The following is a 26,673-nucleotide window of genomic DNA, read 5'->3' as shown; positions in this document are numbered from 1 at the left end:
TTCAACACGCGCTGAGCATGGCCCAGATTAGCCTATGCTACTCTCAGCTCTATTTTCGGAACTGAGATGTCGAAGATCTGGCAGCCTCCAACAACTACCACCCTAAAGTCCGAGCTTTTGATGACGAAGCCAGCACCTCTCCTTCTGCCACCATATAGTACGCATCTATTGAAATTGACCTCGATCAAACTGAATGTAGGGACTTTCAAGTAAAAATACTGTTCGAGGTGCTATATAAGCAAAAAAAAAAAAAGTCCCATATGCCTCGAGCTGTTAAAAGTTCATATGATGGGTCTGCATGAATAATCTCTGCTACTTGTTCTCGGGCATGCTCCACAACGAATCTCGGTGAAGGATTGATCTCACCAAAAATCCAAATATTTCTAACTAGTAGATCTGTTGAGCAGTATAGGTCGTCCCAGTAACCTTGTGCCATGGACGGACGCACCGGCCCATTAACGAACCGCCTGCAGGAAGGACAAGGTGGCTCCTTATATTTGAGTTTCAAAGACCCGAGTAGACAGAGTTCGTAGTGCTTTGACATCCGTGCATGACGATCGATCTTTCTTTCGCGCAAAAGATGCAGCCAGAACCCGGAAATGGTTTCAAGGCTTCTATCTCCGTGAGGTATCGGAAGCTTTCCTTCCAAAAAAAAAGAAAACATTGTCATGAAAGGCAGATTTGGTGTGAAATATGGGAATCAAGGTATATATTGCTACATTTAGGATTTTAGCTCAGTTTGCAAATGCAATATACATATATCTGCACTTACAATTTCCTCCTCATGTTTGTAGATCTCGTCCATTATATAAGATCTTATCTATTTATTGAGAGCTGGGTGGAGGAATCTTATATTTAATCCCTTTCTTTTTCCCCTTGTTCTCTATGACTTTCTGTTGATTGCTCAAGTTTATTGTGAAATCGTCATACTTGATACAAGGGATTGAGCAAGAAAGTGCTGGATTTTGGATTTCGAATCAACCAAGCAAAGCCAACCAGCTTTGTCTGATTTGGTTGGCATCCCTCTCCACTTCAGAGAGGTTCTAGGGTTTTGAATCTAAAGAATATTAAATTCGTTATTTTCTTTTGGGAAAGACTGAGTTTTGGTGCACGGGTGTTTCTGTTTTTGATTCTGCTGATGATTTCTGGTACATATTGTTGAGGTTATTTTTTATTTTTTGTGTTGATGTGATTCTAATTCCTTCTCATATCGTAGACCACAACTTGCTTTAATATAGCATGTACAAACTTTGAGCTAGGTGGATATGTCTTGTGATGCATATTTGTTATACTTGGATCCTTTCTTTTTTCCTTGTCTTGGTGGCATTCAATTGATTTTCTCTAAGTTTAATTTTGCATTGCCATGAATGTGAATCTGACTTATAGATCTACAATTTGGGTAACATAACTATGATAAAGGATTTTTGCAGCATGCACCATCTTATATTCATCAGCTAAATGTATACAAGTTTCTTCTTGAAAGATCAAATGTATTTATTATTTATTTCTTTGGGTTTGATTACTGACTTTAATTTATAGACAAGAAGGTAGGCTACCATGGCTGAACAGAGAGATCCTTTCATCATGAAAGGTAATACAGTATGTGGCCTGTCAAAGCATGAAATATTGGAAATCACTGAAAACTTCAGTTTGTGTGTCCTCATTTTGGTATCATTTAATCCTACTTTAGACATCTGGATTAAAGTTTTTCATTTTATTTTAATCCCTTTTATACACACAAACATATATATATATATATATATATATATATATATATATATATACATATATACATGCATACATACATATACATATATACATGCATACATACATATACATATATACATGCATACATACATATACATATATACATGCATACATACATATACATATATACATGCATACATACATATACATATATACATGCATATATACATGCATACATATATTTGGCAGCATGGCCTCTGAGAAGAACTTCTTACATCATTCTAGTTGTTCTGCCAATGAGATGTACTTTATCTAAAATTCCAACATGTCAGCATTCCTCTACACACTGCACATAAATGATGATAGCATGAGTCTCCGGTGCATGAATTAAACCACCGAACAGTAACTTATATGAGCAAGTTGTGAGCTATTTAGGAAAGGTGTTTGGGGAAATTTGACATCCAGTGGGCACTTTGATTTCTGCCTTAAAGAAAAATGCAGTTCTTCTCTTCATCTAGATTCTTTCCGAGTCTATGAGAACCTAGAGAGCTGGTTGCATGAGATTAAACCACATAACAGATAAGATAATCATCATTTGTAGATAGGATACATGCTTCTAGAAGATGAGAACTTTGATTTCAACAATATTAGATGTATGCAAGGGAATCTAGAACACTGCTATGGTGAGTTCTGTTTGCAGAATCTATCTTAAATATTCTTTGTGCACAACCTGAATACCAATTTAGACTTTTTGTAGATCTGAAATAATTTAACACAAAAGTTCCATGAGTAATAAAAAATACAACAGAGGCCTTTGCGCATGGTAATATCAAGCCTTATCAACAAGAAATGCTCTATGATCAGACCACCAACAAAATCAATCAACCTGCTGCAGTGTCATGTAGTAAGACAATGGTCAGAATACTTAGAAAATCCTTTCCGCACACAAGGGTGGAGGGGAGAGAATGGTGGCTGGCCTGCTAATGTCATGTTAATTTCAGTAACTGGATTTATTTCATGAACCTAATTACGTCTTTTCCTTCAATGGGACAAAAGTATAGAACAGGAAAAGAAATACATTAGATCAATGAAAAACGAGGCTTCTAGCAATCGTTAACTTCTTTCTCTATATTCCTATAGGCAGTTTTGGTTGGTATGAAAATTTTGTTGTTTCTAAGCAAAAGATACTTTCTACCAAGATTTGCTATCTCGATACCGGACCCTGTACCGATGCCACACTAGCATAATGTCAGTACGGTGTGGTATCGATTTTTTTGGCGTACCGAGTGTATACTGGGTACTGGTACTGAACCAATGCGGTACGCCCCATACTGTCCGGTTTGGATCGGTACGGCGTACCATGCTTTCTACTATTACACTTCTATATATTCATCCTTTTTTCTTTTTCACATAAATACCGAATTTAATTTATCACAGTATAACTAATATGGATTATGGATATAGGGTTACTATAACAGTGAAATGTAAAGAAATCGGAAAAAAGGATTTGATTTGGGATTGCTTACCGGGCATTTGGCTTCAGATGAGGATTCCAGCAGATATTTATGGATTTCAACTTAACTTCTCATGCTTTTTGTAAACATTTTATTTTTTCCATTAGTTTCACTTATTGGAAATTAAAACACATAGTCAGCTCAATCAGGAGATATAAGCTTTTGCTTTCATGCACCACTATGATGAAATCCATTTTTGCTACAACTTTTCTATACACGCTTAGCATTTCAGCTACCATTTGATGAAAAATAGTTCTTTATTGTCTTTAAAGTTTGAACAACAGATTGTGCATTTCTTTACCATTTACTTTTCTTCACTTTAATATAAAGGTGCCTTTTTTTTAAAAGAAAAATGTGTCTTCTCACTCTCCGCTATTGCTTGTGCATTTAATTTGTTGGCTTTTGTAACATATAAGCAATTTCAGGCTCGTGGTATTGTTATATAGTACAATTCAATTTTGTTGTAGTGTCATAGGCTCCTCATTTAGTTGCTCTATTAAACACTAACATCAAATTTTCTTTCAACATAAAAATTATGATATGCTCATATAAATAATGAAGCGGTTGACTAAAGATGCTCTCATTTGCTCTTATAAAATACAATATTACTTCATAAACAATTTAAAATGATTTGAGTCTTCTCAAATAGTGTATGCCAAGATTTCAGGTATTGACATTACTGACCATCCTGTAGGTAATATACCATTCCATAGAAAGAATAGTGTGTAGGACAACTATGGACAACTGTTCCTTTGTGAGTCGGGATGCCTTGCCCTTCGTGCTCAAAATTGGTCGAGATAGGTCGGTACCGATTTAAAATGATTTGAGTATTCTCAAATAGTGTATGCCAAGATTTCAAGTATTGACATTACTGACCATTCTGTAGGTAATATACCATTCCATAGAGAGAATAGTGTGTAGGACAACTATGGACAACTGTTCCTTTGTGAGTTGGGACGCCTTGCCCTTCGTGCTCAAAATTGGTCGGGATAGGTCGGTACTAAAGCTAGTCTAGCCAATACTAGGTAGGACTTGACTAGGTCCCCTTGTTTAGAAAGGAGAGCGACAATAGGGCTCTCCTCGTTCTCTTCTGCTTTCTTCATTCACCCATGCCTTAGTCAGAGAGAGAGAGAGAGAGAGAGAGAGAGAGAGAGAGAGAGAGGAGGGTAAAGAGGGTGGGAGAGAGAGAGAGGAGGGTAAAGAGGGTGGCTTAGCCCAATTTGGCCTGTCCTTACTATGATTTGACCTTGTTAGCATCAAAAACCTCATGCATCTTGTAAGGTCCTTCACTCCCTCTTCTTTTCCACCAAAAATAAGAAAAATGGGAAGGTCATGCCAATTTTTTTTGTTCAATATTAAGACCTAGTTGTAAACAGGACAAACAGATAGTTTCCTTGGGATTAAAAGTGAGTTATATGATATTTCACTCAGAATCATGATTCTGTTATACATTTTATGACTCATTAGTGATAAGAGATTTTACTTATATTTATTGGCGATTTAAACATTTTATCCAAACCATAGGTATTGATATTAGTACCGGCACAACACACCCCATCATTTGACTTCAAAAAATATGTTTAAGGACATTAAAGCATATCAATATTTAAAAATTTATTTAGAATAAAAGATTAAAAAAAAAAAGATCATCCCTGTATGATATTGGGTAGCTAGGCCATCCTAAGAGTCGGGATAGGAGCATCCTGATACTGTACTGACCCAGTACTAAACCTATATAGTGGTTTTTCTTGCATTAAGCCCTTGGTGTATGCTATTTATAAAAATGGATAGTGTGGGTGCAATTAACTATATAGTGGTTGTTACTGCGTTAGGCCCTTGGCGTATGCTATTTATAAAAAGGATAGTGTGAGTGCAATTAAAATACAATTTATGATGACAATTATGTTGTATCCAAAACATTCTTTGTTGCATTTGTTTCCTAATATTCATGTTCATATGGGTTTCGTATTTTTTACGTGTCAATGTTGGCATTCAATGCATGAGCTAACTCCTTGATTTTTCTTATTGTTTGCAATTGCTACCTGGAATTGTTATCCTGAACAGAAAATTTACAATACCCAAATAATTTAGCTTATTTATTAGGATTTTTCATTTACTGAAGTTACTTAATTATTTTGTATAAACAAGAACTATTTGAAGTTTTTTCACTTTCCACTTGTACATCATATTTCCGTGTGCTATGGTTACTGCCTAATGATTCTTGAAATTTGTTTTATGGTGATGATGTATCTTTGGAGGGAATACATGAGGAACTAGAAGAATGCAAGAATGATAATGGGAGGCATATGTTGATAGATTGGCAAGTACATGAGGTCTGAAAAATGTTCACAAATAATTGCATAAGAAAATAGATATGAAGATAGAGGTATGCTTTGATAAATTCTATATATGTAGTAAATGAAAGGGCAGTCTCACCATTTGTCAACAAAGCAAAAGAAAGAGATGGTAATGCATCCATGTGTCTAGTTACACTAGTTAAGTTGTAAAGAAAGTGCCAAACTAGTAGAAAATTTTTAGTCAAGTTCTGCAACTAGTAGCTTCTTCGAGGCCAAACTAATGGCCAAAAGTTAAAAGTGGTTTTCCATTGGAATTTCTATAAAGATTTGAGTTTTTTGAAGTAAATAACATTATTTTTATTTTTCAGCCTTAATAATGTGAAATAGTTCAAAAAAGATGAAGTATTAAGCATACTCATAAATCTTTTTAGCACAAAATTTTGTGTATTTCTATGATCAATGTGGCCTATAGCACTGAGGTTTTGTGTACTGATCATAGCAAGTGGTATAGGGCATACTATATTGACTTTGTATTGTATAGGTACGGCATAGGGGCACGTTATGCTCTCGGACTGACACAAGGTATGGGTGCTATATTGATTCCAACATGGCACCACATGTTAATTTGGGATAGATATACTATACCGATGAGATTCTAGTATAGGGCCAGTATCGAGAATTAAAATCTTGTATAGGCCAAGTTGTGCTCATAAGTAGGGTTTTGTTTTTGGATCAGGGTTGTATCCTTCGCATGCAAGAAAGAAGGATTCACCTGCCTTCGTGCGAATCCCTCGTCAGACCATCCACTAGTCGATTTGAGATTTGTGCAGGCAGATGAATGGCATAGTTTGGAGTGCTTTGAGATCTGTGCGGTATGATCCAGCAATGGATTTGTGCAAAGGAAGGTGAATCCTTCTTTCACATGAAATATACAACCACCTTCCTTTGTTTCTTAGGTTTTAGGATGTTACAACCTAAGTATAATTTTAGTTGCTATGCATGTTTGTAGTAATAACAGAGGATCTGATTTAAAGAATGAGCTAGTCTTATATGTTACTGACTGCTTGACACAAAAAGCTTAAGCTAGGAGGGAATAGGTCAACAATGTATATTAAGGTTAACACTTCATGTGTAGCACAAATCATGCATGTGGAGGGATAAACAGTCAAGACAACAACTAAAATGAGTTTGTATGGTAATACACAAATCAAGACAACAATTACAATGGGCCAAGATGACTAATTAAGAAACTCCCATGGAGGGGATTCTCTCATGCCCTCTAGCAACTACAACTTGGATACCATGTCAATAAACCACCAGACACCAAAAGATTAAGCTGGTAGCGAACGGATCAACAATAAATATTAGGCTTAGCAATACAAATGCCCACTTCTATAGCAAAAAGAACCCCTAAAGTTGTCATGGTGGTAAGGCTATAAAGAGCTTACCGAATATCTGCTTATCATAATTTTTTATTAGCAAGTCGCAATTAGTCCTAAACCTTTTTTTTTAGCAGATTAGCTCTCATCTTTGATGATGCTATGTATGGTCCAAGGTTCGTTGTCTTAATACTGAACCCCATATCGATACCATCCTATTATTAGTGTCAAAACACCTGGCATGGGAGCCAATTCGACGTACCGAGTGTTGGTATGTCCTCTGTACAATATACTGGTTTGATATCGGTATCGTACAATACGATCGGTATACACCGGTACGGACCGATATGACAAACCTTGACTATGAAATAATTTTTAGCTTAGATACATTGTTCTCTTGATATTAATTGGCCTTTTGGAGTGCTAGAAGCCTAGAACACTATTTTTTAAAGATTCACTGTCTCGGTATCGGACCTCATGCCGTGCCACGCTAGCATTGTGTCGGTACTACCGTATGGGATCTTTTCGGCATACCGGATATTGGTACGCCTCTCATACTGGATACCGGTACCGAACCGGTACGGTACGGTATGCCCTGTACCGCCTAGTTTGGGCTGGTATGGTGAACTATTCTTTTTTTTTATATATATGAGTCCATTTTTTTCATAGTTTCCACGTGTGCTTCATTTTACTAAGCATGTTTCAAAGTAATGACATGATCTTGAATTACTATTTTTGTGACACTTATTCTTACCTTCGTAGTTTCATTAGTCCGAGGATGATGAAACTGATTGTGATCTAGTTTTCTATATTACTTAATGGCTTGAAAGTCTGTGACTCTAGTTTGGATGGAATAAGCCTTTTCTATGATAAGGAAATGGTAAGGCAGCAATCATGGATTGATGTATTTATAATCATGTAAGTGCTACTCTAGGGATGTCACAGTACATGTATAATACAATACTATGGAAAAGGTTGGCATGAATCAGCATGGAAATATATACAACCTTGTAATAAGGTCTCCAACTGATATGCTAAGATATGCTGTGATATTCAGTCATTCTTGAACATAAAGAAATTTTAACTGATCTATATTAGTGTTCATGTTTAAATGAACAAGGATCACAAATCATCCTTAATCTTTTGGCTAACTGCTACTCAACATGTGCATTACATAGTTTAACTAATTCAACATAAAATCTAACCAACAATGTAAGTGCCCTTTTCAGGGGGTTTCCTGGCCAATGGCCAGCATGCCATGTATTGCCATGCTAATGCACAGCCAGGTCATGCTCTCCACTCTGCGTTGCCCCCCTGCCTCCCCCGAAAAAAAAAAAAATTACAAACTGAGAAAATCCTTTCGTAACATAAAAAAGCATTAAAGAATTTAATGGGTTCCATGCCAATCCGATTTTGGTGCTACTTTTGATCTGGTATTTATGGGTACTGTCCAGCACTTAAACCTTGAATCTAATGTAATGCAACTATATGTCTGGAGTTAGCAACACAGGTAAACTAAATTTATTTTAGGGGACATATAACTATGTTTTCATGTTAATAGCATATTGTTAGTCATTTACAAATAATGGAAATACTGTGGAGAGACATATAGTAATGTACATATTATGATTCTCATTGATTTCTAATCTATAGTCCAGTGTTGATTGATGCTTTTGTCATTACAATGTAAACTGTAAATCAGACCTTATATCCTGTAGAAAGAAATTAAAGAACAAATGAAAAATAACTTGGAAGAGTTTTGCTGTGTTAATTAGAAAGAAAAACATCCAGAACACTTAGGCACTGCTAAAACGGGAAACAGTTACTAGCTTTACCATACAAGGAAGGTACTTTTCCAGCACAGATTCACCATCTTCGGCTATGCACCAACAAAAAAAGGGTTTTTTGCATTTATCTCCTATCATTCTGCCAAAAGGAGTAAGCAAATCTAGGATAAACAATTGGTCTTGTTGTAAAATCCTTCTTCACATGAAGAGGGCTAAAAATGCACAGACAGATTATAAAAGCCAAATTTGGATGCCTACAGTCTCAATTGAGCTAGCCTCCCACTTGCTTATCCCTGACCTAGCTAGTCGAACTGCTACTAGACTTGCTGTGGCCTATTCTGCTTCTTATCCCAATAATACGTTCTCCACTTCGCCCTTCGACTAGGATGAAGTCGTAACAAGGTAGGCGTAGGGGAACCTATGGCTGGATTGAATCCTTCGCCATGGAAATACCCTCACCTACTTGCCCTCGCCTAAACTAAGGACCTGCAGGCAACCGATGCTTATGTTGAAAGTCTACTTGTCCATTTTCATTTTCCTTCTTGTTATCAATCTCCAATCAAGATGGAATCGCTAGTAATCACAGATGAGCATGCTGCAGTGAATATGAACCCAGGCCTTGTACACACTGCCCATCACACCTTGGGAATTGGTTTCGCCTGAAGCATCGGACCAATAATCACCGAGGATCCTTCAATGTTGCACAAAAGTCATTATGTTCAGCTAGCATTCAAAAGGCTACTCATAGTAGAAGTGGTAGAATTAAACACAGTATCTCTGCTGGAACAGCAATGTATATTTTCGATTTTCTATTCATTCATGCCATACACAAACATGGTCATAGACTGATATGATGGGCCAGCATGGACAGACCAGCAGTATGCAGAATTATGCCATGTTGATAGCCTAGTGGCATGGTACCAAACTACTAATATTAGATAAATGATGTACAGATGGGTGCTTAAGTTTTTGAAGTAAATAATATTCATGACTAAAGTTTCTTTTTGCAATTTTAATATACTTTGATCATTATTTGGAGTTCAATCATGCAGCATATTTGAGTCTACATTTCATCAATGCTGTAAGTTGATTTGGGAAAACATAACTGAAAAGATCAACTTATGCATGACAGCTTAACTAACTCTTCTGAGCAATATATCATGCTCCAGAAAAAACATAATGAGCTTTATATATTTGTTGTCTCTTTTACTTTCACTCACAATATTGAATTTTTGTGTCAGTTATGCTTGTATTCTTGAAGACACTTCGCTTTCGTATGTTTTGTAGGATTAAAGTGGCTAATAACTTCCTTACCTTAGTAAACTTCTATTATTTATTCTATTTTATGTTACAAATTACATGCTATTTATGTGCTTTTTTTTAAAAGAAATTTTGCCTTTCCTGACATGCAGGATTATGTCAAAGTGAGCAATAATTTAGTTTTATTGCATGATTAAATTCATGATTGTGACAGCATGTTATTACAAAATGGCTCTCTTCTTAGTGAATTTCAGGTAATTGCATATTCAGGACTTCTGATCTTTGCAGAGTTTCTTTTGAGCTAAACATGATGGTCCAAGTTTAATATGTGCTTTGGTGCATCTACATTACTCATGCACCTGCAGTTGGCTTCCTGTTTCTTCGCAGACTATCCAACAGACTAGATATCAACTTTTTTTTTTGTTCAATTAGGGTTATAGTTGATTGCACAGTGATTCATATCTTTGCAGTTTTCCTCAGCTGTTGTTGAATTATCATTTACTGCAGGCATCATAAAAAATTATGGGTCATATTTGTTTCTATGAGCAGTTGAGCTGGTGCACATGAGCAAACCTTGCGAATTTGTGGATATGCCATTTCTTCATCATGCAAAGAATCTTCCTAGAAATTGAATTATGATATATTTTTCTTTTTTAAAATTGAGGTTTATATATGGGACGTATAAATTTCTTGTCTGATGTTTGAAAGTTCTAAGGCTCGCCGTACTGGTCGGTATCGTACCATACTAGACATACTGTATCGTATTGGTACTAAATCAGTATGTAGTCTCATACCGTACCGACACTCAGTACACCTCCCCATCTCATACCGTACTGTATATCGACACTATAATAGAATAGTACCGGTACAAGGTCGGTACCGAGATGGTGAATCTTATTTGAAACTATTGTGAAAGTACTTTACATGTTGTTTTCCTATTAAAAATAGAATTCTCCTGCCATCTTAAGTGCTTCTGGTACTATCAAGAATCTCTTTAAGTTAGATAAGGTTCATGTTGAAAAAACACAAATAAGAGCACTAGTAAGAAGTTGGAAATGCATTATTGTTGTCATATGTTACTTGAATGATGGCATCCAACTTGAAGAAACTGTTGTTAGACGCTTAGATATTTATCAAATTGTTTAATTGTTGTTTTTAGAAATTGGTTGTAGTTGCCTTTTACTAACAGCTACTTAGCCACCCACTTATCAAATCCAGTTCTCACATATATGTCAATATCATGATCATTTTAGGAACAAAATTCTTTCTGAAATGCATTATTTTTTTTCCCCATCAATTGCTTTAATTAATTGACTGAGTTTCCAATATTTCTATGGAACCTAAGTATCCAATATCATATAGACACATGGATTTGAGACCCCGCTTGCCTTGGTCCATCCTGGCCATCCTAGAATTGATGAGATTGAGACTGGGATCAAGGATGGGTGCAGAACACTAAATATCTCGAGACTAGATCATCCCAATCTGTCCTGGTCAATCGTTATGTCCCAACACTTGAATGGCCTGGTGTCTCTGGACACCAATTTTTAATTTATTTTATGTTTTTATCATTCTCTTCTTTCTTGTTTTGAATTATTGTTTATATCTTTTACTTAAATTTATAACTGTTTTGTTCATGACATCATTGATAGGTGGTGGTTTATTTAAATTTATTGCTATTTTTTCAAGTTTTTTCAGTCCGCTGGTGCCAATACAGGCACGGGTAACCTAAGTATTGGCACATAAGACCTAATTTAGGATCTAGGTTATGACAAACAGTTACAAACATCTAAAAATTTATTAGAGCAAAAGCGGAACAAAAAAAATTAGAAAATAGGGCATCTCAAGATTTATTGGGATGCCATTCCATCCGGGTGTTGGGATGGGACCGTCCAGTTTGCATCTCAATCTGGACTTGGACCAGGATGGGTCCTCAGTCCACAATTTTGACCCTTGTATACCCTTGTATGGACATCTTATGCTAACATAAATACGCCTAAATAGGCGTGGATAAATCAAAGATAATTTGTTTCATGCCTCTTTGTTTCAACGGTAGCTCCAATAGTTTCACACTTCCCTTCAGAATCTGATCATTCCAAATCCTATATTTTGAATATGGATGGAAAACACCTTTTCAATCAGTGCTTTCATCATTTGATCCACCAGATAATTCAATAAAGCTATCTGGTCAACATTTGCAGTCAATTTTGTTATCTGAAATTCTTGTTTCTAGAATCATTTTTTGTTGGCATCTGCAAGGGCATCATAGAATGACTTATGAATTTAATTTATTGTAACCAGTATAGTTCTCTAATTCCTTTGTCACGATGAATCTATGCATTTGCGTACCAATTAAACATGAACAATGCCATAGTAGGACCCAACTTGAGAAATACCCATCATGAACTTCCACACCTCCATGATTAGGGGTTAATGTGTATTGGGAAGTCCTTAGTTGTTTCTTGCCTTATCATTTGTTCATAAAAAAGCATGAAAATTGCATGCATTGTTCCCATATTGCATATTAGAGACAACATGTGAAAAGTTGCATGATACTATGTGCAATGGCAATATGCAATTTTTTAGAAATAAGATAAAATTCCTAAGTGTAGTCTCAATGATAAAAAATATTTCAGAGCATAATATCTCGTTTCTGAACTGTTCCCAGATGATTTCTGCAAAGTTATTTTTGGTTCAATGTCAATGTGATAGTTTGACCAGATTCTTCCCTGGGACAGCTATATAAAACTACAGAAATAGATCGTAGTGACTTAAATGAGCTCATTGGCATCAATTTTTTGCAGCAGATCTTCATTAGTGGGCAATATAGATGTCAAAAATTTCATCTTTTTGAACTTTGCAGGACGACTTGCTTCAGGAGCATTTCAGTGATCTAGTCAAATTTGTGAAGGCTTATGCTTGTAAGTTCAGAGTAAAACATTATTTGTGAATACTTTCCAGTGGGGGATGATATCAGAAGTACTTAGATTCATATAATATGTATCAGCCGAAGACCAAAGTTCTAGTATGGAGAGGCTTGCTATCGCCCATGTTGAACCATTGGTTAAGGACTTCGCAAGCAGGTGGAAAGCTGCAGTAGAGCTCATGCTTAAGGATGTCATTACTTCCTTTAGCAATCTTTTGTGCATAAGGATGGAGATCCTAAAGGAGGAAGTGGCTCAGCTGCTGGAGCACCATAGCAGGCTTTCAGAATGTGTGAAGTTGATAAAAGGTGGTTCTGCTCTGAACAAGAATCTGGTTTCTATCACCTCTATATACGAAATCAGGAAATATTCCAGGACAGTTTAGGCTATGTTTCTGTAGCTATATAATTTAGCAAAAGGAGATAGAAGCAGGTGCGGAAATCTGTCAGTCCGGCATGCTCCACCCCTATTTCTTTTGCATTCAGTTACCTAGTTTCTCAATAAGTCAGATGTAGTTCTCATCATCGAAAAAAAAAAAGAATATGAGAAGATCTTGGTGATGCCATCTGCCATCTTTTCTTTGAAACCCTCTGCTTTATATCATTAATTAATCAAGGTATAATACACTCATTTTGCTGCTAAATAAGTTGCTGTAAATCAAAGCAGTTTAATATTTATACAACCCTTTTTCACATCCGTGTTCTATGCTCCCATTCCTTACACCCAGAAATTATTTACTCTGACAGCCATGAATTTGCATCACCAGAAACTGAACTTTATGCAAAAGTCAAGCATTTATGTAACTATGGCCAACAGGTGCACAAGCACTGGGTGAGACGGGCTGCAACGCCGGCAACACATCGCCAAAATCTAGAATTTCCCTCCCTCGAAGCAAGCGGCTGGATCGGCACTCCATATATAGGGGAAGGAACCAAATATTGCTGATAAGAGGCACTGCTGGCAGGCAGAGGAACATAAAGAGGGGCAATCTCTGAAGGAACTTGAGCTGATAGAACCGGCGGCAGCTGCGAATGTGCTATGCTTTGTGGTGGGAAAACACAAGCCTCAGAAAACATGTGTGACACAGCTTCTGGTGATTGCGCAAAGTCGGCCCATGGCGGTAGTGGAGGGGCGGTGGGTTGCGGGTGGCAGGTCGAGCGAGAGCAGCAGCGACAGGAGTGATTGGCTTGCTGAAGGGCATGGGTTTTCCTCTTTTTCTTCTTCAATCTAGACCAGATTTTGAGCTTCTTCAATGTTCTTATCATTTGGAAAACATGAAGTATTTTGTGGAGTTCTGGGTTGTTGGCTGGTTGAGAAATAAGATGAACAGGCCCCGCTTTAAAAAGAATGGATGCACACACTCTGGTGCTTTTTCGAATTTGCGGAACGTTACATGTGACCGTTGGCCTTTCGGCTCCGCACGTGGTCTCAGGCTGACGAGGATTTTGGTGGTTTCTGTCCTGTGTGATGACAGATTAATGGGTTGTGAAGATTATTGTGGTGCGATAGGAGTTTGATTGAATCACAACTCGCCGGCCACATATCATATTGGCCTGAAAAACTTTTTGGGGCATGGCTTGTGCCCTGTAGTTAATTTTATGGAACTTGTTTCATGGTTAGCATGCTTTTGCTTTTAATATTCCAACCCCTCCATCTTTTGATATATCTGGAATTATTTGTCACATAGGTGATGCTTGTGCCTGAAATAAGAGTCTATCTATGAATGGTGACATTGTGACTGGTTTTGTTGTTTACAAGCAATTAACTACTAGCTCTACTTTTGAATGTTTTATGGTACTGAAGGATGGGGTGGTTCTATATACACCCCCCCTATTGCTCAGGACACCCCCCAAAAATTAAAAAAAAATTAAATACTCTCTACACCCCCTCATTTGCTAAGGACACCCCTAAAAAATTAAAAATTCCTAAATTACCCCCCACCCTCCCCACCCCCTCACCTAAATTGCTCTCTACATCCCCCAAACCCCCCCCCCACACCCCGCTCTTCCCCTCCCCTCCCGCCGTCTCCCCCTTCTCCCTCTCGTCGCCGGTCGGTGCATTGCACCTCGCCAACGCCCAAAACCCCCCCGTTCCCCCTTCTCCCTCTCGTCGCCGGCATTCTCCCGATCTCCGACCACCTCGCCGGCTTCTCCCGGAACCACCTCCCCGGCCATCTCCCGAGCAACGAGCACCTCGCCGGCGCCTCCACGACCACCTCGAGGTAGCTCCCCCCCCCCCCCCCGCCTCCAGTGCTCCGTTCGGCACTGGATCGCCGAACAGAACCCTTCTGTTCGGCTGAAGAGTGCCGAACAGAAGCCTTCTGTTCGGCAACCCTCGGCTGAAGAGTGCCGAACAGAAGCCTTCTGTTCGGCAACCCTCAACCGAACAGAAGCCTTCTGTTCGGCTGCACAGTGCCGAACAGAAGCCTTCTGTTCGGCTGCACAGTGCCGAACAGAAGGGTTCTGTCCGGCTCTGTGCAGCCGAACAGAATCCTTCTGTCCGGCTCTGTGCAGCCGAACAGAATCCTTCTGTCCGGCTCTGTGCAGCCGAACAGAATCCTTCTGTCCGGCACTGTGCAGCCGAACAGAAGGCTTCTAGTGCCAAATCGCGTGCCGTGCTGAATTTTGTGCCGAACATTTATGTATGCAATTGAATTATTTTCTTTGATATAGCCTAACATTGAATTTCTATATTTTCAGACATGGATCCCCGTCCCGCCAGAGTTAGACCTACGGCGTCAGCTAGGAGACGTTGTGCTAGGATTGCTTCTCCCGAGTCTGCTCATATGCCATCGGACTCTCCTGAGTCAGAGCATGATGATATGCCCGCTAGGGGCGAAGACGATGAGTCCGTTGGACCATGTCCAGGAGGTCCAGAGGATGAGTCCGTCCTGATCAGTTTCAGGACGCATATAGCAGCTTCCATCTGGAGGCAACAGGTATTGTTTATTTGTTATAGCATTATATTTTGTTTATTGATGTTTTATAAAGTAGTAGTAATTATACATTTATATTACAGGAACGGGCTCCACTAAAGTGCATGAACCATACTGCCAAGGTTGGTGAATGGAAGTGGTGGTCTTCAAACCAACCAAATACCAGGTTCAAAGCACTATTGAGGCAGTCGGGCCTCATAGAGTTAGTACAGTGCTCTTATCGATTTACCGATAAGATTCTGATTTCGGGCTTCGTAGAGAGATGGCAGCCCGAGACGAACACCTTCCATATACCATTTGGCGAGATCACTATCACGTTGGATGATGTATCCGCCATTTTAGGGATTCCTGTCGCAGGTGCCTCAGTAGCAGTTTCTCCTGAGAGGATGAGTGATCGGGATGCTGAGGAGCTACTTGTGGAGTTGTTGGGGGTGTCAGCTGGAGACGCGCGTCAGGAGGTACTGTCATCGCGCGGTCAGTCTGTGAGGATGGAGTGGCTGAGGACTCAGTTTCACTCTGTATCTGATAGAGACAGCCAGCAGAGGATAGAGTGTGCAGCACGAGCCTATTTGTTATTTTTGTTAGGCTGCACACTCTTTGCTGATAAGAGTGGGACCAGGGTGCCTATAGCGTATCTGTGTTTACTGCGGGATCTGGATAGGGTGAGCACATATGCCTGGGGTACAGCTGCCTTAGCATATTTGTATCGGCAGTTGGGGATTGCGTCGAGGTCATCAGTGAGACAGATCAGTAGTTATATGACGCTTCTGCAGGCATGGATTTATGAGCATTTTCCAGCACTCAGTCCTCACCCGTCGCTCGAGTATACTGATGCCAGTCCCCGCGTGCACCGCTGGATGCCCGGTACTCCATCCCGTACCACGATGGACCATTTAGTGGTTCTACGTGAGTCATTGGACCTTTTGAGCATCGATGAGGTACGTATCATATTACCATTTGCTTGTGTTTGTCAGTACTTTTAATATGCGATATAGTATAAAACTGAAATGGATCTTTTGTTTTGCAGGTTATTTGGGATCCCCATCATCGGCTTCGGGGAGATCGCCCATATATTGATATCGCATTTTTTAGTGGCTCCATCAAGTGCCTTGATATCGTAGAACCCTATCATCCAGAAAGGGTTCTTAGACAGTTTGGTCGTATTCAGACCATCCCTCGAGCGCCACTAGCCCCTACGCGAGCCAACAGAGGTTCCACAGCAGGCTCGTACCGGATACATTACTCCTATATGGATCAGCTTTGGGAGCGGTGGGAGGACCACGTGCTGAGCCAGGCGAGCAGGAGCCACCCAGTTACCCGGCCATCAGACAGCGTACCGGGATACATGGAGTGGTATCTCCGTATCACGCACGTTGCAGTTCAGCCTCCTCATCTGCGCTCGAGTACTCATTCTGGAGCTAGGGGAGGTCATGATGATGCTGACATGCACCGGCGGCGTAATGCAGCTGCACTCGGTATCAGTACCGACATTGTACGGATGGGTCCCTCAGAGGCTACGTCACTAGGTGCCGGGCACCTATTTGATGCTATTTCTCAGATGCATCAGGTACTTCTGGGTGATGAGCCTGGCCCGAGTACAGCACCCTCTCATTCGGATCCAGCACCCTCTCATTCGGACGTACAGCAGTACACGCGTCGACGATGGCGTCATAGGGATTGATGATGGAGCCTTTGTAATCTTTGTAAAGCCTTTGATATTAATGAAAAATATATATTTTTGGTACATTTACGTGTAATCTTTGTAAAGCCTGGCCCGTTCTATTTTACACAAATATAACAGTGCACATAACAATCAATCGGACAATGCGAAGACAGATATTTTTTGATTTATATTGATGATGGAGTTTCACAGAGAACATCCTCATGATCTTTCAACATTTTAAATACATAGCTAACATAACTGTTGCTTATCAGAAAATCCGCCTCAATCATCAAAGGCAAACATTTAAATACATAGCTAACATACAACTAGATTCACTGACCCAAAAACAAGAAAGTGAGATGGTGCAATCAGAAGTTCTTCCCCATGATACACTTCACAAGGTCTAAGATGCGAAAATAATCATAAACAAGAGATGAATGTTTACCCTCCAGCCCATCACGACTATAGCGGTTGCTACCTGAAAGATTATTACATGGACTTCCACCAATAACCAGATCAAACCCACCAAATGTGTTAATCATCTGCTCAAGCTTGTCACCGTTAAGTTCTTGTACATCAGAAAGGTCTATTAGTTCCCCTGTGTGCTAGGATTGCTCCCACCAGCTCTTAAGTATGTTTCTGTTTACATCTGAAATCTCAACGGAAACAACAGTCTTCATATATATTCCCAGCTGATGGAGAGCCACCTCAGCACCCCCAATACCCGAAAAATGCGAAGACAGATATTTTTTGATTTATATTGATGATGGAGTTTCACAGTACATGACTCTAAGAGCCCAAAAAAATTTACAACTTTCAAAAATTGTACATATATAAAGAATCAATCTAACTCTACTGTCTCGCTAGTTATAACATTAGGTGAGATGCTCTCTTTGAACTGTTGAATCCGTGCTTCATATGAATTTTCCCATCCGGTAGCACAAGGAAGATGATATTTTCGCCAGTTGGTCGCTACTGGCGGAACGGGATGTCCCGGCAACAAGAACACCTTCAAAATTAGAAATAAGAAAATATTAATAGCTACAAAATTATAAATAAGCAAAATTAAATAAGCAAAATTAAATATTCGCAAGTGTTGTGAACGTAGTACCTCAACAAAATGATTTCCATTTACGAATCCGATAGCGATATCTTTGCGGGATAGAAGAGGTACTGGCACAGAACGGAGAGGTAGGAAGGTCAGACATTGTTGCAACGAGAGATGGTATAGGACAACATTATAGCAGGATGCTATAAGATGACCCATGTCCGGCATAGTCATCCATCTGTCATATGGTGGACAATCATCATAATATGATAATGCATGAGTGATCTCAGCAATCGTCCCTTCCACACCATATAATGTGCGATAGTGGTCCGAATGACATTGCAACTCTTGCAATAAATCCTTCCTAACACGCACCCAGTCATCTTCTCCAAATCCCAGTAAGTCAGCTATTGCCCTAAATCCGCAATTCCCATCAGCTTTTACATCCTTGATATGCTGGATGTATGGTCTCAAGGCAGAAGGAATAGCATCAATATAGATAATGGGCGTATGTGACTGGGCTCTAGTACGAAAAACCTGCAAATAATATCAAATGATAGAAAATATGTAACAATGGCAGAAATATCCAAATAGTTATCCGTCTCAGCACTTCCCGTACCGGCACGGCACGGCACGTCCCGACATGTCCCGTATCGGCACATCTCGGCACGGCACGTACCGACATGTCCCGTATCGGCACATCTCGGCACGGCACGTCCCGACATGTCCCGTATCGGCACATCTCGGCACGGCACGTCCCGACATGTCCTGTATCGGCACATCACATACCGGCACGGCACGGACCGTCCCGTAGACGTTGTGATACCTATTGTAAGGAAATAAATATTTGGTACTTACCTTTTGCTTGGGCCGCCTCTTTTGAATCTGAGTAGATGGATTGCGGATGGTAACTTTCTCAACACCAGGTGAATAACTATCCTGTCCAGATAGAACCAACTCAAACGCAGACGGGTCACGTCGAGTAGACGTATCAACCTTCATTGAAGCGCGCCCACGTGAACCAGTCTTCCGTTTTGCAGGCTCTAAAAGAGGTGTACTATCTGGACTTGCAATCTCTCGTAACTTCTTGATCATCTGCAATTGAGAAGCCCCATCTAACTTCTTGAATCGTAGCGCAATCAAATCTAACTCTGCATCACAACTCAACTGAATTGGCTGCACGGGGGGGGGGGGGGGGGGGGTAGGCAGAATATCAAGTTTCCTCCAATGAGGATCTATGCAGTCGAGAGGAATGGGCCGACCTTCCACCCTGTACCGCGCAATCTGGTGAGCACATGGTATACCATGTGTGCGTCGAATAGCGCACCCACAATTTGAATCATCAAACCCAACTGAATTGGCTCGTTTCGATTGGGCGAGGACATGATTTAACGCACTTATAGATATGAAACCTCGCAACTCTTTGAATTCAGCTGGCTTGAAGTTGTGCTGCACTACCAATAAACTCTTCTCCAATGAGGCTTTAACGGAGCTGTGCTGCAACTCAATCAATCCATTTATTCTAGTCCAAGATGACTCGAAACTTCCTTGGCTTGATCCAAGCTGCTTTTTGAGCTTTGCATGTGCACTCTCGACCCTAGTAAACAAATGAAAGTTAGATATAAGAATTGAGGCAAATTAAAATTAAATGAGTCTTTATTTGTGATACCTATTTGTCGTCACATTTCCGTAGTGCCTGCATGTATCCGTCCACGCCGCAACAAATCTTTCCTTGTATTTGCTCAGCCAAGTATCTAACACATACTGTAGTGCATCTGGATAGGTACCGAACTCTCTCTGCAGTGCACTCCGGCGATCATTATACTCGTCTTCCGTGGAGGACAGCACTAGTACATTCCAACTCATAATAAATTTATCCCATTTCTCCTTCAATTCGAAAAATTTTTTGCACTTGGCCAAAACATTCCTACTAATATGCCATCTACATAATAAATGTCTAGCAGTAGGAAATACTTTATGAATTGCATTCATCAAAGCCAAGTCTCTATCTGTAACAATCAACTCAGGCAAAACATCATCAGCTATGACACTGCGCAATCTCTCTAATGCCCAAGTATAGCTTTTTTTCCCCTCAGAATTTAAGTATACAAAAGCAACTGAAAATGTCATGTCAGTAGATGTCACCCCCACAATCTCTAAGAGCGGAAGACGATACCTATTCGTCTTGTACGTGCAATCCATTATCAACACACGGGGAAATGCACGGAACAAATCAATGCTGCCAGGGTGTGCCCAAAATAAGTCATGCACAACATCCGTATTAGTACAATTCCTATGCCACTCAATATATTTAGCCTCTGATAATTTACCTAATAGATGTTGCATTTCAGACCTCCCGGCTTTCTCTGCAACCTTAAACCGTTGACGTACATTGTAGATAGTCTTGATAGTCGTAACATTGAGGGCATCTCTTTCCTTCAATGTGGATAATATGTCCTTTGGACGAACCAAACTCTTCGACATATCCACTAACAATTCCGTCTCCTGCTCAGATAATCTCCCTGCATATGAGTGCCCCTCCAGATTCTCTGCAGCGGGATGATTGTGCACTCCACATACGACCAGTAATATCCAATCATCCGCAGTATCCAATTTCTTTCCTCTTAATGCAAAAGGGCATCCACACTTCTTTGTCCCACAGGCAGTCTTTATTCGCTTTTCTTTTTTGGTTCGGTACGTCCCACCCCTCTCACAACCTAACGTAATTCTGGGTTTCTTAGAAATGGTACCTGCATCGGATGATTTGATTACAACAACAAAACCATTTCGCCTCCCTGCTTCACGACACCAATTACACAAGTCCTCTCTACTCTTGAAGATCTATACATTAAACAATTTATGTAAGTACACAGTTGTAAAAATAGCTCGCTAAACTATTACAAAATTGCACAATACATTATAATACCTCGTAAGTTGTAAATTCGCTTGTGTAATCCAGTACAAATTCTGATCCAATTATACTCGATTCGGTTGTAGCATAGCCCTACATATAAAATAATTTATCACCAAGAATTAATGAATCAGAGGATCTGTTCGGCACAAAATTCAGCACGGCACGCGATTTGGCACCAGAAGGCTTCTGTTCGGCTGCACAGTGCCGAACAGAAGCCTTCTGTTCGGCAACCCTCAACCGAGCAGAAGGCTTCTGTTCGGGTGCACAGTGCCGAACAGAAGGCTTCTGTTCGGCACTGTGCAGCCGAACAGAAGCCTTTTGTTCGGCGATCCAGTGTCGAACGGAGCACGAACCGTGAAAAAAAAAAATTTCGAAACAAGGTGGAACACGTACCTTTGCGGCCGATTCTTCGTCCCAAATCACTAGTTGCTTGTCCATGCTTCGAATGGGGCTTAAATCTCCTTCAAAGATCGCCTAAACGATGTAAATGGATCGAGGGGTTTAAGGGGGGTTTGAGGGGGGTTTTTTTTTTTCTTTTCAAAACGAAACGGAGGAGGAGGAAGGGGGGGTGTATGAGAAAATTTCAAGGGCAATATGGTAATTACACTAAAGGTTAGTTTGGGTATTTTTTTTTTGGTTTTTGGGGGGTGTCCTGAGCAATAGGGGGGGTGTATATAGAACTACCCTGAAGGATGTGATAGTCAATCTGCAGTTTGTTGCTACCGAAATAACAAAATAGGGTCTAGAAATGTTCTTGCACAATTTTTTTTTTCTCGGGGTTGGGGGCGGTGGTGTGGGTGTTGTGGAGTAAACCAGTTTTCACTAAGCCTATATTTTCGCTATTGACTGTTTTTTTCCTATTTTTTGCGAAGGAGAAGGGCAAGGCCGAATGAAGATTTTTTTTTTTTTTATTCTAGTGAGAAGAAGGTGGGCAAGGCCCTAATAAGTACCCTCATAAAGAAGGTCAAGAGAGCTAAAATGCTAGGCTTTAGGCTCCATTTGATAGAGCTTTTGGTGGAATACTTTTGGATGGAATAGGATATTTGGTAAAAAAATTGGGAAGCTGTTTTAGCTTTGCTAGAAAGCTAAATTTTGGAGTTTCTTCAGAAAAGTACTTTTAGCATGCGTCGGAAATCTGTTTTGATTTATAAATTTTTTTTAGACTAAAATACCCATAATAAAATATTATAATTATAAAAAATATTTCTTTATATTATAAAAATTTGTAGAAGTTCCAATAAAGAAAATAAGAAACCCTAATCGGCCTTGGCTTTCTTCTAATTAAGGTATTCCTTTTTCTCCATTTATTTATCCATTGTTTTGATTTTTGTTTGAGAAAAAAAATTTAGCTTTGTTCTCCATTTTTTTTGAAACAATCCATGATGGAGTCTCATCATCGTCCCTCTCTTCCATTGATCACTCGTTCTATTCTTCCAAAGCTATCACTTCATCTTCTTTTTCCCCTCTCTCCCCTTGTCCTCCATTACCCACTCTCTCCCTCTCTATCCCTCTCTCTATTTCTCTAAATGCTGACCTCTCATCATGGACTGCGACATTGCGGTCCACCTCTCAGCTTGGTCTGTGGCATCGCGGTCCACCTCTCAGTATGGTCGGCATCAGATAAATGAGAGAGAGATAGAGAGGGAGAGACTGGGTGATGGAGGACCGTGACATTGCAACATCACGGTCCACCCACTCTCTCTCGCTCTCTTTGTTTATCTCCCAATTGATCATACGGACCACGGTACACCATGAGATCAATCCTGTTACAGAGAGAGATTTTCTCTCTATAACAACATGGTCGGTATACCACGATTTTAATCATAGACCACGATGCCTTTAGATATATCAGAAGAATTCTTCTATAGTTTCTAAGTTCTATCTTAGAAAGCTATGTCTTGCTATGTCTCTACTATTAGTTTAGAAGTTATTTCTTTACAAAATTATGTCTTACTTTAGAGTATTATAAAACTATTTTTATATTTTTTTTAATGATAAAGACCTTATGTGTCCATTCAATATCCTAGTTCCAACATCGATCATTATGTCTACAAAGTCATTGCTCAATATGTGTAGGTTCTTATGAAACTTTATTTTTTTTTATTTTTTAAGTAAAGTTGATAGTTCATATATATAATATTAGTTTAATTGACATCTTTAGAATTCTGTAGTAAATTGTTGCTTTTAGCGGTCACTATAGAATCTATGCAATATTTACCTATTAATTATATTTTTGAATGCATGAGTAATTTTATTTATGTACAAGAAATGGATATGTAAGTAAATTATATATATGTAATCTATATATATATATATGTAAATTGTACATATTTAAATATGTACAAGAAATGGATATGTAAATAAATTATATATGTATGTAATCTATATATATGTAAATTGTACATATTTAAATATGCTTTACAGGGTGCTTTATGATTATGGATGAAATCATGACTTATGATTGACAAAATATTTCATGTCTTTGTTGCTGTATTGTAAGAAGAACAAATGTCTAAGAAAAGCCAACATACCCTTGCTGGTCCATCAACCCAAGATAAGAAGAAGAAGGCCATTTGGAATGACAATTTGATGGCAGAGTTTATCGATCTATGTATTGGTGAAGTTGAAGGTGGTGATCGCTCGAGAACACATTTCAATAAGCTAGGGTGGGCCAATATAATTAAAAAATTCAATGAGAATATTGGAAATCAATATGACTAAAAAAAATTTAAAATTAAGTGGGATAACCTGAAAACAAATTGGAGCATTTGGATGAAATTGGTGGAAATGGAAATAGAGCTTGGATGGGATCCTGTTAGAAATACAATAGATGCACTGGATGTATGGTGAGAAAAAAATTGCAGGTACATATGATACTAGTTTGATGTTTGTAAGATTTTTTATACTAACTTATAAACTACTATTAACAACTATATATTCTTAACTTGCAGGAGATTTCTGATGCAGCTAAGTTCCGAGAATGTGGTCTGCAACATGCCATGAAGTTGGATAGGTTATTCAGAGATATTAGTGCCACTAGGGAGGGGGCCTGGGCACCAGCTTTACCGATGCAAGAGGATGTTTAGGACACAATTGGAGCAAATGAGAGGTTGGATGGGGTTAATAATGATACGTTTGAGGGCTTAGGTGACTCAGATGAGAACCCTAATATTATTGCATATAAAATTGATGACCTTTCCACTGATATGGATAATGTTAACCCTACCCTTGCATCTGATGCTATCTAGGAGAGAGGAAAGAAGAGAGTTAGCCCAAATTTACATGATAAGAAATGCAAGAAGGTAGGGGGTGTTGCATAACTATCTGATGGGGACATCAGAGCCCTTCATCCAGATGATCCTGAGCCCCCGGATTGAGTCAGGCCCGTTTATTTGCATATTTATTTTATTTATTTTATTTCTGGGTTCATTTGCATTTTAGGGCTTATTTGTGTTATTTGTGGGCTTATTAGGAGTTATTTTTGTGTAAGGGGGTTTTATGCAAATTGTGTATTTGGGCCCTATATAAAAGGGACTATTTTCATGATTAGAGTTTAATGAAGTAATTTGAAATTTTCTTCCCCCTACGTTCTTTCTTCTCTTTTTCTCCTCTCCTCCTCTATTCCTCCTGCGTCTCTACAACCTCTTCTTCCTTCTCCTTCTCTTGTTCTTTCTTCTTCTCCTCTTTCCCAACACTGGTGCTGCATCAACTTGGTATCAGAGCCTCGGATTTTGCCTCTGTGCCAAAGTTCCGGTCCCTAAACAGCGTCTTTTTCCCTTGCTGCCACTTGAATCCACCGCCACCCCCGCTGCGCAGCCTCACCCCACCGCCTCCACCTCCCCGACACTGCTTCTCCATCGACTTCCCACGGCCCACCACCCCTTTCCTCTCTATCTCTCGGTGCTCATAAATAAATATAAAAAAAAGAGAGAGAGAAGGTCCCTCCCTCCCTCTCGGTTCTCATCAGAGACAAAAAGAGGGGAAAACCCCTGTTCGACGGCCCCGTTCTGCCAGCCGCCAAGCTTGCGGCCACCACTCCCACGCTCCACCGCCACTGCATCGCGCCACCGCCAGGCCGAGCGCCGCCTCCTCCGAAGTGTCGCCGCGTGCCCCGAGCGCTCCGCCACCATCGGGCACTCTGTTGCCGCCCGTGGAAGCCTGAGGCCGGCTGCCTGCGTCATGTCTGCAGAGGGGACCGCCGCCGTGGAGTCCCGCGGTCGGTCGCCGTCGGTCGCCGCAAGCCCGCGGCCGCCGCTGTGCCCTCCGTCCGCCCGCAGCCGCCGCCACGATTATCGGCACGCCCGCCCGAAGCCATAGGGAGGTTGAAGAAAGCCCTAACGGGTAAGTACCGAGCCCGTTAACTCGTAACCCGTTAGCCCGGTTCCCAAAAAAAAAAAAAAATCACGTTCCTTGCACGTGAGGACTAACGAGTTATCAGAGCGGGTCACGCCCGACAACCCGAATCCGACAGGAACCAAGGTTTAAAAAAAAAAAAGAAAGAAAGAAAGAAAAAAAAAGTTACCTCTTCGTCTTCCCCGAGTCGTGGCAGTCGTCGCTCCTCCGCCGTCGCGCCGCCGCCACTCTGCCGCTTGGTTCCAGCCGCGCCGCCCAAGCCCGAGCCGCCTCCCGTCGCCGCCGAGGTCTCCGCCGCGTCCGCCGGTGCCGCTCCGCCTTGAGTTCCCCGCCGAACCCTCCGCCGCGCCCTTTTCCCCTGACCGCACGCCGCTTCTGCCTCCACCACAGTGCCGTTTCCGACGTCGGCGCTTCCATCTTCCGCCGCGGTTTGCCGCCCCATCGTCCGCCGCCAAGCCGTCCGCCTTCCGCCATCGCTCGAGACCTCCACCGCAGCGCTTCCCCGACTGCGGCCACCGCCCTCGGCCTTCACCATCACCGCCGCCGAAGCTTCCGCCCTCCCTTCGCCGCCACTACGCCATCCGCCACCGTCACCGCTGCAACGCGCTCCTCCATCCTCCTCACCGCCCATCGCCCCTCCCTGAAACCCAAATCCCCATTCACCCCATTGGAACCCCTTCCCCCCTCTTTGACCTGCAGACAAGGCCCTCGAGACCATCAGGCTGCAGGCCCCTTCGGGCCCAACCCCCAGTCCCCTCTACCTGCGGGCCGCAACAGGCCCGCCCTGAAGTCCCTTCCAGAGGACCCAAGGTCAACCAGTCCCCACATCAAACTTCAGTAGGCTCTTTATCAACTTGTGCGCCAGCAGCATCTCCTCTCCACAACTTCAACC

The 26,673-nt window shown here is 40.7% G+C and overlaps 2 protein-coding genes across 11 annotated transcripts; one reads left to right on the top strand and one right to left on the bottom strand.

Annotated features, from left to right (window-relative positions):
• The first annotated feature begins 404 nt into the window (after window positions 1–404).
• LOC103723522 (vacuolar protein sorting-associated protein 52 A-like) lies at window positions 405–14,625 on the top strand. 10 transcript variants are annotated; one of them, XM_039117961.1, is made up of 5 exons: window positions 430–705; window positions 10,097–10,198; window positions 12,808–12,865; window positions 12,952–13,176; window positions 13,685–14,625. In XM_039117961.1, the coding sequence occupies exons 2-5, from the start codon at window positions 10,160–10,162 to the stop codon at window positions 13,861–13,863; spliced, it is 501 nt and encodes a 166-aa protein (XP_038973889.1). In that variant the 5' UTR covers window positions 430–705; window positions 10,097–10,159; the 3' UTR covers window positions 13,864–14,625. The 10 variants fall into 10 exon arrangements, 3 of the variants coding, with proteins under 3 accessions (XP_038973891.1, XP_038973889.1, XP_038973890.1); XM_039117963.1 differs by lacking the exon at window positions 13,685–14,625 and having other exon boundaries at window positions 426–705; window positions 12,952–13,409; XM_039117962.1 differs by lacking the exon at window positions 10,097–10,198 and having other exon boundaries at window positions 431–705.
• A 3,209-nt stretch (window positions 14,626–17,834) lies between these two features.
• LOC120105463 (alanine and glycine-rich protein-like) lies at window positions 17,835–26,412 on the bottom strand. The gene is made up of 2 exons (XM_039117953.1): window positions 25,951–26,412; window positions 17,835–18,008 (listed from the first exon to the last, which is right to left on the bottom strand). Exons 1-2 carry the CDS (start codon window positions 26,410–26,412, stop codon window positions 17,835–17,837), a joined length of 636 nt encoding a protein of 211 aa, XP_038973881.1.
• Between the last annotated feature and the right edge of the window lie 261 nt (window positions 26,413–26,673).

This window comes from Phoenix dactylifera, unplaced genomic scaffold (assembly GCF_009389715.1).
Source record: "Phoenix dactylifera cultivar Barhee BC4 unplaced genomic scaffold, palm_55x_up_171113_PBpolish2nd_filt_p 000292F, whole genome shotgun sequence".
NCBI classification, from domain to species: Eukaryota; Viridiplantae; Streptophyta; class Magnoliopsida; order Arecales; family Arecaceae; genus Phoenix; species Phoenix dactylifera.
Note: the sequence above shows the minus strand (reverse complement) of the source record. Positions and strands in the feature narration are given on the sequence as shown.

Coding starts and splice junctions, on each gene's coding strand:
- LOC103723522 (XM_039117961.1), top strand. CDS start 10,160: ATGTTATTACAAAATGGCTCTCTTCTTAGTGAATTTCAG. Junction 10,199..12,807: donor CTCTTCTTAGTGAATTTCAG/GTAATTGCATAT, acceptor TGAACTTTGCAG/GACGACTTGCTTCAGGAGCA. Junction 13,177..13,684: donor ATGTGTGAAGTTGATAAAAG/GTGGTTCTGCTC, acceptor TATGGCCAACAG/GTGCACAAGCACTGGGTGAG.
- LOC120105463 (XM_039117953.1), bottom strand. CDS start 26,412: ATGGGCGGTGAGGAGGATGGAGGAGCGCGTTGCAGCGGTGACGGTGGC. Junction 18,009..25,950: donor GACTCGGGGAAGACGAAGAG/GTAACTTTTTTT, acceptor AAGCTTGAGCAG/ATGATTAACACATTTGGTGG.